This window comes from Schistocerca serialis, chromosome 3, assembly GCF_023864345.2.
Source record: "Schistocerca serialis cubense isolate TAMUIC-IGC-003099 chromosome 3, iqSchSeri2.2, whole genome shotgun sequence".
Lineage (NCBI taxonomy): Eukaryota > Metazoa > Arthropoda > Insecta > Orthoptera > Acrididae > Schistocerca > Schistocerca serialis.
Genome location: NC_064640.1, coordinates 818,632,734 through 818,653,269, shown reverse-complemented (window position 1 = coordinate 818,653,269; position 20,536 = coordinate 818,632,734). Strand labels below are relative to the sequence as shown.

General features: G+C 40.1%; 1 protein-coding gene across 1 annotated transcript in view; it reads right to left on the bottom strand.

Moving 5' to 3' along the window:
* Positions 1–972: 972 nt before the first annotated feature.
* Positions 973–20,536, bottom strand: part of LOC126470711 (heat shock 70 kDa protein 14-like) — a 190,352-nt gene continuing 170,788 nt past the window's right edge. Inside the window, exons 8-10 of the mRNA XM_050098712.1 lie at positions 9,321–9,512; positions 1,386–1,444; positions 973–1,124 (exon numbers count right to left, since the gene is read on the bottom strand). Coding sequence (XP_049954669.1) covers positions 1,034–1,124; positions 1,386–1,444; positions 9,321–9,512 — 342 coding nt within the window. The 3' untranslated portion in view covers positions 973–1,033. The remainder of the gene's footprint in view (positions 1,125–1,385; positions 1,445–9,320; positions 9,513–20,536) is intronic.

The following is a 20,536-nucleotide window of genomic DNA, read 5'->3' as shown; positions in this document are numbered from 1 at the left end:
AAGTGTTCGTAGTTTCATCAACTGAAATCCAGATAATGCTGTCCTCGAGTTCATAGTGTATTTCTTCCAGAACATTTACGTAAATTGTCGGTATGTAATTTTTATGCAGTGTTGATTCATCTGGTATATATTATGATTTAAGCATTATTTGTGCAGGAAGCCTTTGAGGATAGGGTTTGTATGTTTGTGAAGAGGAATGTTGCTTGCAGTGAATGCTTCACACACATCCATGTTCAACCAACTTTTTGTTTTCCTTTGGACAAATCCCTGGTACTGCAACTTGCTGGTCCTTTCTTCTGCATTCCTGTGATACGACGACTTGTCTTGACATGCTGGTCTATTTGAAACTTTTTTTTTTTTTTGCACGGAACGTTTCTCTCACAAACTTGACAATATAAAGCAATTTCGTCATATGTAAATGTTTCAGGATGGTCAGCTATCCACGAAATGACGTTTCTTTTTTCAGGCAACATGGCACACAACATGTTGTAAACACGTTCAACTGTGTGTAAATGGAAAGCTAAACTGAAACCACGGACATGCGACTGAAAGCTTGATTAGTTTAATTCAACTGTTACCGACGCGTACGGTATGACAGTGGAGGGGATTAACCTGGATTAGCCAGTGCAGGAGCATTGACTGTCTGCCTGTTCCTGTTCCTCTTCTGTAATGATTTCACTATGCAGTGGCCTCTCGGTTAGTGATTGCATGCAGTTCTAGGTTGCGGTCAATCTGTAAGACATCAAAACTAGATCGAGCTAGAGACTGCCCATCTAAATTTTTAAAATATTGTAAACATAGGTGAAAATATGCATCGTCACTAGTTTTTAGTCAAAATATGCAGTAACCAGTGAGAAGGAGCCAAATATGCCAATGCATAAGCAACATCCAAATGCATATAAACCAGTCTCTAATTACTACTGTTAACAAGTAAGGAGAGAAAGGGGAGAGGATGGCTGAATGCTCAATAAGTATATGAAAACATTTTATTTTAATATCACAGGCAATATCAACATATAATTTTTCAAATGAATTATTGTCCATCTGATGCCGGAGGACCTCGTCGAAAGGAAGATTTCTTCTCTGTTGCAGTATCAGTTATGCTTGCATGCAAACTTCCAATACTAAAAGGGAGAAAAGTGAATGAATATCAAAGGCAACAGAGTAGCAAAGCAAAGTTGCAACACATACCATAAAAATAAATTTTTAAACTTTGAACATCAGCAAATAATAAAAATTTAAAAAAATAAATAAAAAAGAAAAAAATGCGGGTCAGTCAACTGGTCAAATATGTGGTAGGCATACATTTATTTGCTGACTATTCATACATTAAAACAACAACAACCACCTCCCTCTTCACAATCAAAAATATGAAATTTACATACCTGTTTACATTTATTTCAGCAGTTAAACTGCTGGAAGCCGACACATCATCAAGCGTCAGCTGAAACAATTTATTGCATTTACTGTATAGGACATTTAAAGCTACTGCTTGCTTTATTAAAAACATATTCTTCGACTTCAACATAATGTTTAAACAAATTGCAAAAATAACAATATATACACAAACTGAACTGAGTGATGCTGATAACTGATATAATTATTGCAAGAACACACACACACAGTGTCGGACCACTGCAGGACATGCAAGAAAAGTGTCAATAAGGTTCTGGAAGGTGCCAACAGGGATGTGGAGCCATGCCAGCTCCAGTGCTATGGCCAGCTAGGCTAGGTTTCACGGTCGAGGATCCATGGCACAAACAGCCTGATTGAGGTTGTCCCAGAGATTCTTGATCGGGTTTAAATCTGGGGAGTTTGGTGGCCAGGAGAGCACAGTCAACTCATCCTGGCCCTCTTCGAACTACACATGTGTAAAGTGAGCTGTGCGACATGCTCCTTGTCCTGCTGGTACATGTGAACGTGCCTAGGAAAAACAAATTGCAAGTAAGGGCGAACATGGTCCCCAAGAATAGATGCATACTTTCATTGCTGCACTCTCTCTTCCACAATGATAAGATCATCAAGGGAATGCCATGAAAACATTCCCCAGACCATAATGTTCCCTCCTCCCACGGACAACAGAATAAGGAGGTAAACCTTTCTGGCTCCTGGTGAGCAAGAAGTTCTTCGACGCCTCTGTACGCCTTGATGTCACTTTGAGAACTGTTGTGGCTGTGCGTGTAAAGAAAATAACTTGTTTTGTGTCAATCGTGAGCAAGGGTCACTGAAATTGGGCTGTGGCACAATGCATTAATATTGCTCAAAAGATAACAAACATTATTTATCACGCATTTCCCAAAGATGAGCAACAGTTCGACACAAACATGCAGCCAAAGTGAATGTGGTAACTGTACATGCACGTTCAATTCAATTTTGGCCTGAAGATTATGAATGAGATTCAAGAAACAAACTTCTAGGGTTACTTTCCAGAAGGAAGCTACTACCCAAAGCAATCCCCAGCACAAACTGACATGGAGAATAAACTACACAAAGCCAGGATGTAAGCAAAGAGGTAAGAAGCAAGAGCATAAATAACACTCCAATTAATTATAGCTAAAAAATTATCTTAAAATAAATTTTTAAACATAAAAAAGTGACCTAATGACAACACACCACATCACTGAAGCACACTTAAATCTAAGACGACGTGCAAAGCAGAATGAATTCGTTATTGGTGTCTTTGATTACTCGAGCTCTAAGAGTTCCAAAAGATGAATGCTCACCTCTGCAACGGGGATGTGGAATGAATGTCACAATTCAGGAGAATACTCTAAAGAGACTCCTAGACATTTGTTCCCGAGTGCAAGGTGGTGATAGAGACAGTTTGTTGCCTTTCGAAAAAGGTTTCATTACGTCAATAAGATCTCTCTTTGGACTTTTTGAAAGTCTAAAAAGTATGAAAGTCAGCTACATATTAACTTCCAGACTAAATGAAGATCGCTTGGAAAAATTTTCTCCTAGGGTATGAGGATTAGAAATATTTTGTATTTGAAGAGAGAAATGAGGTGTGTCTCCTTAAATTTCCAGGTAATGCAAGTGATACTTCCTTCTCTGGAAACACACCAATTACTGAAGAGTTAAATGCAGAGTCTTTTTCAGTGCATGTCGACCCAGATTCTGTATCCCTAAGTTTTATTACAAATTAACTCTGTATAAATGTTGTCAAGGGATCACCAACGCGAGAAATCCCAGAAGCTGTGAATGTCTAAGAAAATTTATTAACATGCTAGCTGAGTATTTGGAATTGCCATGGTACGTATTTATTCCAATCTTCTATTAGTCCACCTCCTTCCCCCTGTCTCTGTCTAACCACCTCCTCCCATTCCTCTTTCTGTCCATATCCTCCTCCTCCCCCCACCACCACCCTGTCAATATGCTGCTTCCTCATCCGTCCATCTGCTCATTCCCTCTCCTCCTCCACCTCTCTCTGTTCATCTCATCTTATCCTTTTTCCTTTCTCTGTCCATTTCCTCGTCCCCCTCTATCTATGAGTCTCTCCCCCCCCCCCCCCCTCTATGTTCATCTCCTGCCATTTCCTTTCTGTGTCAATCTCCTCCTCTCCCCTCTCTGTCCCCTAGCTCTGTCCGTCTCCTCCTATCTGTGCCTCTCTCCTCCTCCCCCCTCAGTATCTGCCCTCCTCCTCCTTTCTCTCCCCACATTATCACAGTCATCCAAACAAGAGACTGGCAGTTCTTACCCCATCAGTATTTCTTTCCAAATTGTAACCAGTGTGTGTACCAAATCAGAAATTTTTCCAGGGGTTTACGATGAGTTGTTTACAGACGGCTTTGCTCGTATATCTACATGTCAAATTTATTTCACACATATTTAACATATTTCATGCATATTTGTACATATATTTCGACTATATGTCTAGCGAATTTCAACCTGCAGTTTCATTTTCAGGCATCTTAATGTTTATATCGTATCTGCTGAGCTACATGCTGTATAATGACATAATTTTGCAGGTACATAAAGTGGCATATGTGATACAGTCTGCAAAATGTGTTGTGAATAGAGTTAGTAGTAATGAAGTAATAAATTAAAAAATCATGCATGGTGTGGCCGTTTCTCAAGATTCTCTCTGTGTGTAATGTCATATCTCCTGTACTGTATGTCATGTAATGATACAGTCTTTTAGGTACATTCAGTGGCACATGCGATTACTGTTTCCGAAATGTGTTGCAAATTGAGTTAGCAGCAAAGAAGTAATAAATTTAACCATCATGCTTGATGCAGTAGTTTTTCACGGATTCACTGTTTATGACCTCATACCTCCCGAACTAAATGTCGTACAGATCTCTTATGTCCATGATTTTGGTGTTCATGTTTAATTACAAAATAGATAACATGTATGTATGGTCCCAAACTGGTGGTTCGAGAGGTTTGCAAGAAATAAGCTCTTGTCTAATAGAACACCTGACTTTCCATGGCAGTAATGGCAAACATATTTTCACATACTCTCGCTCATGCAGCAATCAAAACTGCAACACAAATGTTTTTCTCCGTCTTATAAAATACCTGCAAAATACGAGAGGTAACACAAACTATTGTCTTAAAAGTTCCTTCCGCCAGGACACAGTTACCTTCCAAATGATACAGATTTTTCTTTTATTAGAAAGAGACTAAAAACTAGTCATCACATCTTTTGTCTAAGAGATCAGTATGATGATGTTCTTAGCTGCAAGGAAAGTAACACTGATTACCTAACAGAAATGAACCACGAAAACTTCCATTCAACAGCAAACTTAGAAAAATGTATCACCCATAGGAAAACAAATGTTGAAGGTGAAACAATTAACTAGCTGACAATGAGATGGATCAATACTGAGAAGGCTGAACCATTTGTTATCCAATATAAAACTACTTTCTCACCAGAAATGCCATTTGGAAAAATTAATATCCCCACAAAAAATGGAAACTGACCTTTAGAAAGTCTAGCTGATGTTCCACATGGTCTTCTTTATAGTACATGAAGACTGATCTCCATGGTGTGCGGGAGGGGGGGAGACCGCATTTTCTACTTGTACATTAAGTACTATTTAATTACTTACATTAATACTTGTGATTTTTTCATGTAAAATGGTCCTGCTTGTGTTTATTTGTTTCATAAAATTGCCTGTTTTCAAACCACACAATATTTTGTCAACACCTTTCAGTCGGCAGTGTGACTCACTCCATACAAAGCAGTTTTTCTTATGGGAGAGACAGCCATTGAATTTTTTTATATATTTATAAAGTGCTGAAAACGTAACCTTAACATCAGTTTATTCTAAATATGCTGAAAAATTTTAGAGCTTTTTTTAAAATAACTCAATAACTAATTGTTTGTACTGAACATTTTCATTTGATGTAGTCAGTCAGCTTGGCTTCTGAATGCCCCATACATGCATACATATATACGCACACCCACTTTTATAATTTGTATGGATGAGGTAAAACTGTGTGGTTGTGCAGCAATTCTGGATGTTCTTCCAGATGCAGTGAAATACATTGCAAGTTATACTGCATTTAAGTACCAAAACAATGATAAATTGTTAGGTATTCCAGTAGCAAAAAGTGAATTAGAAGAGTCTATTGCAGACTGGATATCAATTACATCTCACGATGATCATTACTCTCCAATACGAGCACGGAAAAACAACATGTTGCAGTTTGAAGGAGAATTTGTTGATTTTAATGGAAACGGAGTGCGCAAACAAAAAAATGTTGTAAAGTCTCTGTGCTCTATTTTGAAACAGTTTCCACACAGTTATTGCTCTTTATGTATGAACAAGAACATTCATTTAAGGATTAGGTCTCTGAATCAATAAGCAAAATTGGAAACTATAAAGAGATATGCACAAGGAGGAAGCTGCTATGGATTTCACCTTCATCTGATAAACGGCAACAGAAATGTGGAACAGTCTACACTACCATCTGTTTCTACACCAAACAAGTGAGTTATGTTTCATCTTAATTATCATTTCCTAATGTGTAATACATCTGTCATGCCACTTTATTTAATTTGTTCAACTATTTATTGAACCAAATTGAAAGTAAAATGAATGAATAACACCCCAAAGCAAGTGTGGTGCAGTACATTTACTGAATAATCAAACTGCTGTGCTATGCTATGCTGTGCTGCCTCACTGTGATGTCAGCGGGCTCCAGCCAATAGATCGCATTTCTGCTGGAATGTCCCACACCCCCATTCCCACCTCCAGCCTGATACCCCCTGCTTTCAGATGTTTCATGCCATACACACCAACGGTCACCTGACCAATTAATCTGGAAAGGCCATTTATCGTCACTCAGTGAATGTCCAATTGTGGTATTGGCATGCAAATTCCAGCCTTCACCACTGAGCTGACTGTGCCAGAAATTCTGTAGCAGCGACTTAAGACTATGTCATACACACAGGATGCAGGCATTCAAATTTTCTCTTAGCTTCAGTGTAGGTCAGTCTGTCTAGCGTCTTGTACTCCACGATTTTCCTTTCGTTCTGGAGAATCCTGCAGTCAGGCGAGCAAGGCAAATGGTGCTCTCCACAGCTGACACAGATGGGAGGCAGGGCACATGGAGTATTGGGAAGTGATGGGCGTCCGCAATCTCGGCATGTGACGCTAGAAGTACAGCGGGAAAACATATGGCCGAACTTCCAGCACAGGGGAGGGATATAGGGCTTTACATCACACCGGTAGACCATCACCTTGACCTTCTCGGGCAATGCATCACCCTCAAAGGCCAAGATGAAGGCACCGGTGGCGACCTGATTATCCTTCGGACTCCAGTCGACACGCCACACGAAATGTACACCTCACCGCTCTAAATTGGTGCGCAGCTCATCATCGGACTGCAAAAGAAGGTCTCTGTGAAATATGATACCCTGGACCATGTAAGTGATGGTTACAGAAATATCCCCCAGCTTGTCACAAGCAAGTAACTCCCATGACTGGGCAGAAGATGCTGTTTTGATCAAGACTGACCCAGATCTCATTTTGGACAAGTCCTCCACCTTCCCAAACTTGTCCTCTAAATGCTCAACAAAAAACTGAGGCTTCATTGTCATGAAAGATTCCCCATCAGCTCTCGAACATCTAAGGTACTGGCGCGAATAAGATCCGCTGCCATCCTTAGCATGACGTTCTTCCCATGGTGTGGCCAGGGAGGGGAATAATTTGGGGTCATACTTCTGTGCGTTGAATTGAGCTCATGATCGCTTAGAGACAGCTGGTGTTTCACCACCAGTAAGAGATGATGGACTACGCTTCATCATGTGCCATCCGCCCTGATGCCACCCACTCTGACCAGGGGCGCTTCCCACAGGCGCAACCCAGCCGTAGCAAAGGCCACCTGGCAGGATGGCCATTGCCAGGAGTCCCGATACCCCAGAGGATGGGCATCTACCCCTTGGCATACATAGGGAGATAATGGCGCAGGCATCAGCAGAGCGATCCCTGTGTGGTCGGGGGGCTACAACCAACAGGGTATGTGGCAGACCCACCACAACGGACTGGCTACCGAGCTGGATATCAGGTGCAAAGAAGTCCATGGTCATCGTCGACGTACAAATTGACACTGCATAGTGCATGGTCGAAAATGAACCCAGGAAGATGTGCTCGCCCAAGAGATGGAGAATGGGCAGGACTGCAATGCAGCAACAAGAAAGTAGGCTAAAGATCTCAATGCACGATGGACACGATCCACCTTATAAGGCACCCTTCCCCAGTTGGCTCGCTCTTCGGGAAAATCCGAAGAATGGAGATCAAACCCTACAGAGGACCATCACATAAAGGCCAAAACGTGTGAAACTCCTTTCAGTCACTTCGTACGACAGGCAGGAATACCTCGGGCCTATTCTAAACCCTGGACCCACAGAGGGATTTCACAACCTTTAACTGAGGAGGAAGCACGTACTGAATTATCTGCTCAAAAACTTGAGAAGCCCTCCCATGCTCAATATTTATTTTGCAATAATACTGACCCTCTATGAGCAGTATTGACAGTCTGTACAATATATTGAAGGAGACTAGAGAGCTTTAAACAATTCTGACACACATTCACTATATGGCAATGTATATTGTACCATGTAAGGGCAGTGATGTGCAATAAACAGCAGTTCCTACTGAGATCAAGAGAAATTCAATTCACACTGAATGAATTTCTGCAGAGAAATGAAAAAATTAGATGACAAAAGATCAGGGCATGTGCTGGAGTATGTATATTAAAGCATCATGCAGTACTTTGTAAACAGGCACAAACTTCATTTCTCAGATGCCATATACCTCATTGTCCAAAATGGCAGAGGGAACTGAAGCCCATGTGTCATGATAGTCAGCAGAAAAGTTTATTTTACTTATAGCAGTTTTCAGAATTGGCAAATAGGATCAGGGCAGCTGTCCTGTCAGCATAAATGTTTTTCTTCCTTGCACTCCACAGACATCAGATCACATAAGCTTTCAATTAGTAATCAGTAAATAATTGTTTTATTTTATTTTATTTTTTTTTTGCAACAGTTGTTACAGTAGAGGACACACAGAAAACACAGCATGTGTACACAATAATTTACAATTTCCTTGTTTAATTTTTAATTAGTTTTTGTTGTTTATGAAGCTACGACACAGTGAATGAGCCAGTGGCCCATTGAAACATGTACTGGAAGATTTTCAGGCTAATTTCATCTATTCTGCATAATTTCCGCTTGTGTTTTGCAAGGCAAGCAACAATACAAATGAGTTCCACATTTTTGCGCACCAACATGTTCACTACAAAGGCATGAATATTGCGCAATTGTATTTTGCTGTTCTTGGCCTTGCACTTTCCTGCAATATATTGGCACAATATTACTGCGCATACATATTAAGTGTGTGAGGGCCCCGTCACAAAAGGTGTTCAATAATGTTGAAATATGGTGCCTGTTGAACTTAGCAGAGTAACAAATTATTCACATATTGATTAAACCATTCTTTAAGAATGCCACTCTTTGAATTGGGACACAATCATCTTGGAATCAAGTGTCCTCCTCATAGAACTAAGGTGGTTGAAATTCATGGGTGATCTCTGCTAGTACCCACAGTTTCATATTTTAAAACAGAGGGTTTTTTCATTACTTCGACTATGATTTGTGTGTGTGTGTGTGTGTGTGTGTGTGTGTGTGTGTGTGTGTTTGACTGGAGGGGAGGGGGGGGGGGGGGGGGTTCGGCACTGCCTATAGGTGCACTAAGGAATATTCTCATCCAAGTTATCACTTTTATAAATTAAAATTAAATTGTCTGCTAAATTTTTACAAAAAAATCTACTAAAATTATTAGACGGAATGTGTACAAACTTTTACTTACATTTCCTAAAACTACAGCTCCCTGTTCTTTGTCTGTATCCTCATCATCATCATCATCATCATCATCATCATCATCAGCTTCAAGAACCTGAACTACTATACTCTCTCCTGAGAGTGTCAATGGAAGACTCTTTGTGACCTTGACCGGAACAGGTGTCTGTGCTGGTATAACCAACACTTTATCATCGTTTGCCTGAAATGCAGAGACCACATGAAACTGCCAAATGACATATTAAAGTATTCAACATTTTTAATATTTATTTCAGTAAAGAAATAAGAACCACAGCAAAGTGAATTAGTAGATAAAAATGAAACACACAAAAGAAGTTAGGAAGAAAACTGACAGAAAAATATGACAAAAGTTTAAAAAAATTTGATTTCTTGTTGGTTTTATATAGTTTTATGTTATCTCACATGAAAGTGGATGAAGGTTATGTCACAATGAATTGAACTTGAAAATAGCAATACAGGAAATGTGGTGCATTCAAGGTATTCTCACACTTTTTCTTCAATTGATTTAAATATTATTATTTTGGTCTACTTAAAAATCAGTTATTAATTAGGATTCTCTCTCTCTCTATTACTTTTTGAAGCATTTTCTGGCAAAATTGTCTGTTCTTGTAATAGGGCACGTAACTGTTACTCCAACAACCAATAGAAGATCTCACAGCATCCTTATCACATTATACCTAATTATTCCATTTGTTTTGATTACAATCATGCTGTCTCTCCAACACAGCCACTATCACTAAATCTATTAAGCACAAATGTATTAACAAAAGGCATCATACACCTCTCTGTCATATACATGAGAAGAAATTAGGACATTATCATTTTTATCCATTATTCCTTGGTCATAAGCCTATATAACTGCTCATAGTTTAGAAATTTTATAGATTAATACCTGATGTTTGTACTACTGCACACTGTTCTTTATCTCAGAAAAAAAAAAAACCTGATAAGACATCAGCCCTAGGTGACCACACAATGCCAACCCTTCACTGTTTCACCTACTGCCTAAAACATCATTGAATGAAACTACTGGAAGAATATGCAAACTCAGTCATTAGTGTCAGCATTCAAAACAGGAACCAACAATTTTCCTGCAAGATGACCGGCAGCTGTTTCCAGAAAAACCAGTTTTTCTGTCAATGACACCCAGTCACAGAACATTAAAAAATACATCCCCAACTTTCCCCTGTCTGCATGGATGCTGCATTTCATTTTAAACAATGCTATGGTGCCAACTGTACATCTCATAAGCAAGTAAAATGTACTGTGATAACAGAATGCGACTCTTACCTCATTAAATATAAGACAGCATACCATCACCATTAGTTTGGAATTGTAGTGGATCACTGCTGCTGTCTGTGAGAAATATTGTCACATCAAAACAAAAACACGACACTTAGAACTCAAAGCATGTTTATTATCGACACCAAAGTACCCAGACCAGAACTGACCTCCTGCATAGAGACTACAGCTATTTATACAGACATTTAATACTCCAGATTATTAAAACATTACAAACATAAGATATTTCTAGAACCTCCCAGAAATGATAAACACTAAATAACAAATAATTGCTGGTGGTCGGATCTGAACTCGTGACCAACAGCACACCCGCTGACGATGCTAACCACTACACTACACCACTACACTTCACGTGCCACAGCTCGCTTCATCATTAGTTCTCGCTGGAGCAGACTACAGCACCCTAGATCTAGATCTCGTCAACAGTCCTCCGTATGGCAGTGCTGGTGGATTCTCACGTTGTGCTCACGTCATTATATCCCCTTCACTAGTACGAGCATCGAAAGTAGCCCCTCCCTTCAAAGCTCCAGGATCCTCGAGTCGGTCTTCAGTTTTCTCGAACCTCCCACCGTCAGTGTGTGTCTCTGGAGTGTACCAGGGCTTCACACAGAGGACTCGTGCTTTCGTCTTCGTGACAAAGGGTTACAGTTCTCAATGTCATACGTTATTATGCGACACACGATTAAGGATACGACGAGACACAAACTAGGACTACAGTAACATTTTCAATAGTCTCACTATCCGCACAGGTATAAAACTCCGTACCGACTCCCCTCGGCTGTACTTCACCGGTCGGTGCTCGGCGTTAAGAGTGCATTCGGTATTTAATCTGGGCATACAGGGTTTATATTCGAGCCAGCTGCTTTGCTCCTTCGGTCTTTGTAATGCGTTTCATTTAGTCATCCCGAGTATCGTCCAGCCGAAACAGGAATAGGGTATCCATAGTCATTTTGGCCTCGCAACCACAGAACAGAAAGAAAAGTGAGAAGCTTTCAGTTTCTCGCTTCGCTCAGTCGTGTGCGAATGTCACTACAGGCAGTACCGATCCCACTCTCTCTGTTCCGTGTTGACGTACATCGAGACCGTACCTGCCAACCTGTTACTAAAGTGTACTGCGAGGCCATTCGCGTGTGGAAGGCGTGCAGTATTTTCCCGGTCAGCCTTGATTTTCTAATGTTCTGTCAGCACGTCCGTAACTGAGAAATACTTTGCTCTGTCGAAGAAGTCCAGGGTGTCATCGACACACAGCAACGGACAGACATCTTCCTTTGTGATATTGTTCAGTACCCGAGATCTGACACAGAAATGCCATGTGCCATCTTTGCTCTTCACAAGGACTGTCAGAGAAGACCATCGAAGAGGACCGAGGACACACTAAACATTCAATGATGTTACCTCGCAGCATCATCTCCACTTCCTCCGGGATCATCCGTCATTCTACCAGAGAAACTTTATACGAGTGCTGGCCAATCGGTGAATTATCCTTAGTGTCGATTCGGTGTTTTACCATAGGCTGCTTCCCTGGCTGCTCTTCACTCGGGATTTGAAAGCGTCCGAAAACTGATGCAGAAGGATCACAACTGACACTGTCCCTCGGTGACGTCAGGTCCTATCGGCAGTTTGATACTAGCTTCCTTCCCTGTGTCGTCTGTAGTGGTAGTAGAGCACGTTTCTTCACCGGTGTCACTAAGCTGACCCTCCTGGACTGGTTCGGCTATCTCTGAGCATGTACCTTTAGGGACGAGTTGTGGCTGCTCGTGACACTCCTCGCCCATCTAGAATGCTTATTGTCACTACCGGTTTGCAGATTTCTTTCGGGAGATGTCTCGACGTCGAGGAAGGGGTAACGACGACTTCGGTGGCGAACAAATGCCCGGAAGCAATCTTTGTTATCTGTGGTTGTTGAAATAGCTTTATCAGTCTGGAGCTCTGATCTTCGACACTGTGATGCCTGCAGCAAGTTTCCCCTGAAAATAATATCGTGACTTTGTTCTGTTTAAATGACAAATTTTAAAGGCCGTGTTCTGTTATCGATAGTTATTCCTGCAATACGTGTTCCTATCAGCTACACATATTTCCTTTTTATGACTTCCACACAATTATTTTCATATCACAGAATGCAGTATTCTTTAGCTAGCAATAAGCATTTGACATAACAGAAAAAGAAGCCCCAGAGTTCACTAGCACCTGACGCAGTCGGCCGTGAATGATGTCAGTGAGTTTTCCTGACATCTCGATAACTGTTGTCCGCAGACGATTTTCATCTGTGGCAGCCTTTCGGTGGTTAGCCGAGTGGCCAGTACCTCCGTACAGTGACAGGAAATGCCTATGGCGTGTTGGGAAGTGACCCATTGTGGATACAGTGAATAGCTTCGGTCCACAGATCGACTGTAATCGTTTGAAGTTGACTGGTACGAATAGCACTGTTGTGATTGCTGATGTCTTGTGGCATAATAGTCATCTAATAGTCTTCTTCCGCTGCAGTAGCGTACAAAGTATCCACGCCACCAACAGTGAAAACAAACTGTTTGTTGTCCTCCACCCTCAAATGTCTGTTCTTCTGCAGGGCATTTTACATGGTGGATTAGTTGGTTGTACCTGTGTTAGTTGGATGCTGGGTTATCATCTGACAACAGCAACATAAGTCCAAGTCCATTTTTCATGGCACATCCCACAGGTGGTGGAGATTAGTGTCAAAGAACAATACACTTCTCCTTCAACATTTTCTATTACCTCCTGATGTATGGGGTCTACATTACTGGTCACCAATTCTTGAGTGTACTTGGTCTGACAGTTCTGGCTGCCACAAAATGCTGTCTCTCTTCTCTTACAATCTGGTATATGAGAGTAGTGAGATCATGGTGTTCTTCTTTAACTTCCACAGGGACTACTTTCAGGAATCAACCCTCTTCCTTTCTATTGCTTTTCCTTGATGTGCTTGTACCACTTGATGAATTCTTCTGTTGTTGTAACATTCTGTTGATTGTCACCAAAAGTTTCTTTCAGTTCAGCCTGAAATTCATCCCTGGTATTGAGCTCATCTTCTTTGTTTTATTTATTTATTTATTTATAATGTATTTTACATGTACTACATAGGACCATATTAAGTAGCAAATCTCCATGGTCATGGAATGAAGTCAGTATATGAAATTGACTTCAGAAAAGTAATAACACAAAAAATTAAATACACACAAATCCCATGCAGATGACAAGCTGCGAGTATATACTAGCATAATCAACAATATAATACAGAATTAACTTAATTGTTTTCCAGGAACTCCCTGAAAAATTGAAAAGAGTGAGCCACGAGGAAAGTCTCCAGTTTAGACTTGACAGTGCAAAGATTACTGCTACGGTTTTTTAATTCTTGTGGCAGCTTACTGAAAATGAATGCAGCAGAATACTGCATGCCTTTCTGTACAAGAGTCAAGGCGCAATACAAATGCAGATTCGATTTCTGCCTACTAGTTGCTAATTCTCGGAATACGCTCATATTGTTAACAACAAACGACACTAAAGAAAATAGACACCCATTAAAAAAAGTTAAGCATATAATTGGTTCTCGCATCTCAAAATAAGATAGATATCTTATACTGTATTTTTTGATGTCACGGAGTATTATGCAAATGAAAGCTATACATTCTCTTGGAACCAATTATGAAATGAAATAGGAACATTTGGGAAAAAAGTTGCAATGACCTCCAACATCAAAAAACATTAAATGGTTTGTATAGCACACTGTTCAGTAATGCGTAGGTCCTCAACGAACCCTCAGGCACTCTTGAATGGGACAGGGCGCGCTCAGTACCAAATCATTGCAGGCCTCTTGGGACGTTTGTCCCACTCCTCAATGGCAGCATTCCTGAGAGCTTCAGTCATTAATGGAGGATACTGACGACTAGAAATCGCTCTTTTGAGCACGCTCCATGTATGCTCTATGCAGTTGTATCAGGGGAGCATGCTAACCAATCCATTCCTCAGATCTCACATCCTGTCAGATACCAACACACACTGTGAAGTCTCTGCAAAACAACTGACTATGGGTTGTAGAATGTTGTTTTCATACACTGCAGTAGTCATGTTGCCTTCAATTGGAATGAGTGGTGTGCGGTGGCCCTACACGATACCTGGCCATAATAAAATTGAGCCACCGGATTGTTGGTGACATTCCACAGTCATTTAGAGATGTCTATATTCCCCTTTTCGCCTCCATATGCAAATAGAGTTGTTGTCAGGATGCAAGCCTATTTGCAATTCACCTGTTAACAGCATTTTGGTCCATTGGAGTCGTATCCAAGGTTCACGTGCTCTAGCCCCTCTTACGCAAGCACCCCTGTGATGTGGACGAAGTGCTAGAGTCTTGAGAGGTCTTCAGCTGTACGAACCCCTATCATAAAGTCTGTTGTGCACAGATTGGGTCCTTGCGGTAACCCCCGTGGCTTCTTGAAGCTCATGACACGGAGTAGTCACTCTCCTTATAGGGTGTCTCTGTGCAGATATCATTACATACCGGTCCTGAGCTGCTGTAGTTTTGCGTGGACGGTCTTCGCGATGTCGATCCACTATTGAATCCATTTCCTGGAACTTTTCCACAGTCTGGAGACAACACTTTGATTAACATGAACAATATTCACAATGTCAACTTGTCTTGTGTTTAATCCCACCTATGTGACAATTTTGATACAGTCTGCCATGGAGAGCCTGTGCTGAGGCATTCTGCTGCATTAAGAAGCACACGGACAACTGTGCATTCATAGCTCTGGTGTACTGTATTTGTTTACAAGCCGTGATTGCACTGCCCCTGATGAGGTAAAGTGGCAACGACAAATGAGTTCACATTATGTACACAACCACCTTCATACATACACATAAAAGGAACGCCCATGAGGGAAAGTGGCCACGACAAATGAGTTCACAACATTTACACAACCACCTTCCTACATAAACACAAAAGTAATGCTCATAGTGATTATTGGTAGGTAATTTGCAAATATGCTTAACTTTTTATGATGAGTGTATATATTGAGATGCCAATGCCAATGCCAAAGTTTCAAGGCTCCTGAACAGGGTCGACAAGAGATTCTCAAACTTACACAACATATTGATTGAACTCTCTTTTCTAAGCCAAAAATACTCTACAATACAATGTCATAGGTCACAAGTGAATGGAAATAAGCAACGTAGACTAATTTTCATGTTGGGCTATCACTTACTTCAGATACTGTTCTAATGGAGAATATAGCAGCATTAAAAGTAAATACATAAAACTGCAACCAGTCACTTTTTTGAAATATTTATTTATTCATTCCATGAACTGGTTTCCAAAACTTTTGAGGCTCATCTTCAGATGGTTTTCCAGAAGTCACATAACTATTTCAAGCATAATGCTGGGCGCTAGTTTGCAACAGTATGGGCAGCTTTTGTTGTTAGTATCTATTTGACTGCTTCCATTGTGATGGCCAGTTCATCCCACATCACTCAATTTTACACAATATTGCGCATATACACTGTGATAATGAAACCTTGCCAGCATCTAGCATGTGCATACATATTGTGGGAAAGTGAGTGTTGTGGTACCAACTGGTCATCACAATGGAAGCAAACAGATGGATACTAACAACAAAAGCGGCCCATACTGTTGCAAACCAGCATCCAGCATTATGCTTGAAATAGCTATGCAACTTCTGAAAACCATCTGAAGATGAGCCTGAAAAGGCTTGAAAACTGGTGCATGGAATGAATAAATAACTATTGCAAAACAGTGATTGGTTCCAGTTCTGTGTGTTTACATTGAATAAACAGTCACAGGTTCTAAAACATCTTTAATGGTTGAACTTCATCAGTAGTAGCATTCAATTTTTGAACAAAATCCTACCCACGGGCTTTCCATGACAACTTACCATCTATCTGAATACCTACAGATTTAAACTGTCCAGACTCACTAATCATATGCCCATTCTGTGTAATCAAAATGTCAGTTTTTGTTGAATTGTGTGTGGTGAGTCTGATGCGGACATATAAGTACCAATTTGTTGGCAAGGTATTAGTGTGGCATTCGTGCCTTTCTGACATTCGTGCAGTAAATGCAGCAAGGTAAACAATGGCGACATTATTACCCAATGCGTCCAAACAGGATCAACGTGGTGGTGTTCTTTTCTTAGCAACGGAAAAACACATACCAGTAAACACATACCGGTAGACATCACATCGGAGAATGAAGAATATTTATGAAGCAGCATGTCCGTCAAAAACCACTGTTGTCTAATGGTGTGTGACAAAGGGTGCTGTTACTTCATGGTAACGCATGTCCCAATATTGCATAGGGGTCATTCCCCATCAAATCATCCAGAACTTTTAGGAAATGACACCCATTGACAAGCAAATCCTTGAAATTTTGGGTAGCAGAAGTTTACCTAGATATATTCACATTTTCAAAATGTAAATGTTGTAGGTAAATTACTTTTTCACTTATCACAAAAAGAAGTTGTATAGATTCAGGAATTCAAGCTTTCATAAACGAGCTCCTTTATAATTTAAAAATGCAATAGTTTGTACAGTTTTTGCAGTGGAAACTTGATATTTTTTTTTAGTTAAGCCTTTAACTGCTCTGGACGCATTTATGCACGCCACCAGTCCTCCTACCTGGTACTCTGAACATGCCTACGCGTAGACACGTTCACAGTACCAGATAGAAGGACTGGTGGCGCGTGTAAACACATTCAGAGCACACACGGACAGGTACAAAGGCACACGCATTAACATGTCCAGAGCAGTTAAAGGGTTAAGGAGGAATATTTATATTTTTATAGTCATGTTTCCTGTAGTACATATCCATCATCTACATCTCAGAAAAAATTGTAAATAATTTCCTTTAAACAAAATCCATGCATGGACATTATAGCTTTTTTTAAAGGTATTGCCTCCTCACAGATACTTTTGAAAAATTTACAAACACCATGAACACACTACATATTCCATTATGTCATGCAAAACGAATCAGTTTGTAGAAATAATGCGAAGTGTAAAAAACAACATTACTGTAAAAGAAACACTTAAGTTGCTAATTGATGACTACCATGTCACCACTAAATTGCTGGAGTTGGCTACGCTGGATTTCCCTGGGAACAAATCATATCTGAGAACACCGTTTTGCTGCCACTATATGTATTGCATCATCCAGTTCCTTTGATTTTGTGTCACGTGTCCACTGAGCATGCAGTTCTGAGCTCTTGTACCGAGCTGTACACAGAGACAATTATTGGTTAAAAATTCAATTTTTGCAGTTTTTAACTATTCATTCCAAAACAAAAGTAAGTCCCCTAATGTTACAATAATAATGTGAAATACTTTTGTAATGAAACAATGGGATAGAATGATTTTTCATTAATTAATTACTTTTTAGGTTACACCAATCATCTTTTGAATTATTTACGACAAATATTGGTATTATGACTGAAGCATCATGGAAAGTACAAGTAGGCAGTCTTTTCTTGGACAGTATCTGCAAGATATATGTGATAATGCCCTAACTTGTGTGAATGAACTGACTAGTGAAGAATAAGAGCTTTTATTATGGCGAAGCAATGGTCATTCATACTGTGATTTAAGTGTTTCGTGTGTGTGTGTGTGTGTGTGTGTGTGTGTGTGTGTGTGTGTGTGTGTGTGTGTGTGTGTTAAACACAAAGACAAGTACCTGCACAGATTCTCTCTACATAAGAAAATTTGCTGTATTCTCTCTATTTAAAAAAAACTATCCTGAAAGCAAAGTATGATTCTCAAAATTTGCTTCTCTTCGACCAAAACAATGTATGCTTGCAGGATCATCAGGAACACATACCGTATGTGTGTGCATTTACCACCAAAATGTTAAATTGCTTCTAAATTCCATTTCTATTAGGAAACATACCAGGATCTAATTAAAATAATAACATGTGATATAAATAACAGTCTTTATGCTTCATCTGTGTGAAAAATGCCCCACCAGTTCATTGCTTCAAACTCACCTAGAAAATGAAATAGAAGACTATGCTCCTGATGAGATGGTTCAATACAGTCAATGGGTATCAACTCATAGAATGACTAACTGTTCACATCACTTCTCTATCAGAATCCTGCGACAAACTAAGAAAATTGAAAAATTACTCCACACTCTTATTTCTCAATCACAGTCTGATTATATGAAAATGAAGAAGGATCAGTGTTAACTTTAATGGATTTCAGTGAAACTCGCAATTTTGTTGTTAAAGATGAAGTACAGGGGTACCATTGGATCAATGGCAGCTGCACTCTTCACACTGTCCACGTATATTACAAAAAGGACAAACAGTTGCATGCAAAAAGTATTTGTATTGTTTCTGGTGACCTAGAACATGATGTTGCCTTGGTTTACCAGCCTCAGAAACTGTATTGAATTTTTTGAAGTGTGAATTCCCTGAAATTCATCTTGTGTATGTTGAATATTTCACTGATGGTTGTACTACACAATACAAAAATGGTAAGGATTTCAGAAATATCTGCTACCACGAACACAACTTCAACGTAAAGTGCAGTGGGTCATTTTTTGCTACCCGCCATGGCAAATCTCCCTGTGATTGTACTGGTGGCAGTGTTGAAAGACTTGTCACAAAAACAAGTTTGCAAAGAGTTTATAAAGATCAAATACTTACAGCTTCACAGGTATTTGAATTCTGTCACGAGAACCTGCAAGGCATTTCAATTCTCTTTGTTTCAAAAAATGAAATGGTACAAGCAAGACATTATCTTTCTCAGCACTTCCCAAGTGCAAAAACAATTGCTGGAACACGATCTATGCATCACATTGTACCAATATCACCAACCGAGATTGGAGCAAAAAGGCTGAGCTGTGATACAGATTTTAGTATTGTGGATGATTTCTCAGATGCACTTCTGCCACTAAGGCCAGAATGCACTGTGCAGCCCAACTGCTATACTGCATGTGCATGAGACTCTTCTTGGTATTTGGGAATTGTTGAGAAGGTTATTTGTGAAGGATATGTTACAGTAAGGTCATGCATCACCGTCCTCCTATTGGCCTGATAATGATATTTGTGACGTTTCTTTCTCTCATATTCTGTGTGAAATTGATATCCCCACAGCAACATGCCGTACTTATTCTCCGAGCAAAGAGTCCTCAAAGTTGGTGGAAGAAAAGGGGTTCTAATACAAAAAAATATTATCTAAGCATTGAAAGGTCTCATCACGTGTAGTTCTGAATCAACTTGAATGCAGATTGCAGCACCAGCATTTTGTGCAGTATTGACACTATTGGTTTTTGACAAAATGTTTAAATATTATAAACAAAATGCTATGTATTTCTACATTGAGTTAATTTGGTTGTGGCAGAGGTAAGAAAGTGTTCATATGTCATGTACTGTACAAGTTGCTCCATATTTTATAAAGTGTAATTTTTTTTCATATATTGCAATTTTCCTTCAATTTGGATATTGTTATGTGTACTTATGTGTGTATGTGTGTAAGTAGGACAATGACAAAAATCTCAGCAAGGAAACCTGGTCATCAGGAGGTGGGGAGGGAATGAGAGAACCAACGGGAAATGGTCACTACACAGAGGTCATCATGTGGCGGCCAGGAACGAAGGAGGAGAGGGGAAGAGAGGAAATCAGTGGCAGAGGTGCCACATGCAGCACTAAAAGAGTAGGGGAACCATCATGAAGATGACACAGGTCATGGTCTGCAAGAAACTGGTCGAGGAGGAACCCCTGACTAGATGAAGAAGCACTGCCCCACAAAGGGTGATAGGCACTAAAATCCCAAGGAGGAGGAAGGGAGGGGTGAGTTGCTGGAGAGCATTTAGGGCAGCAGATATAGGTGGCCTGGCAGGGAGCGAGATAGAGATTGCAAACTGTGATGGCAGAGTCCAAG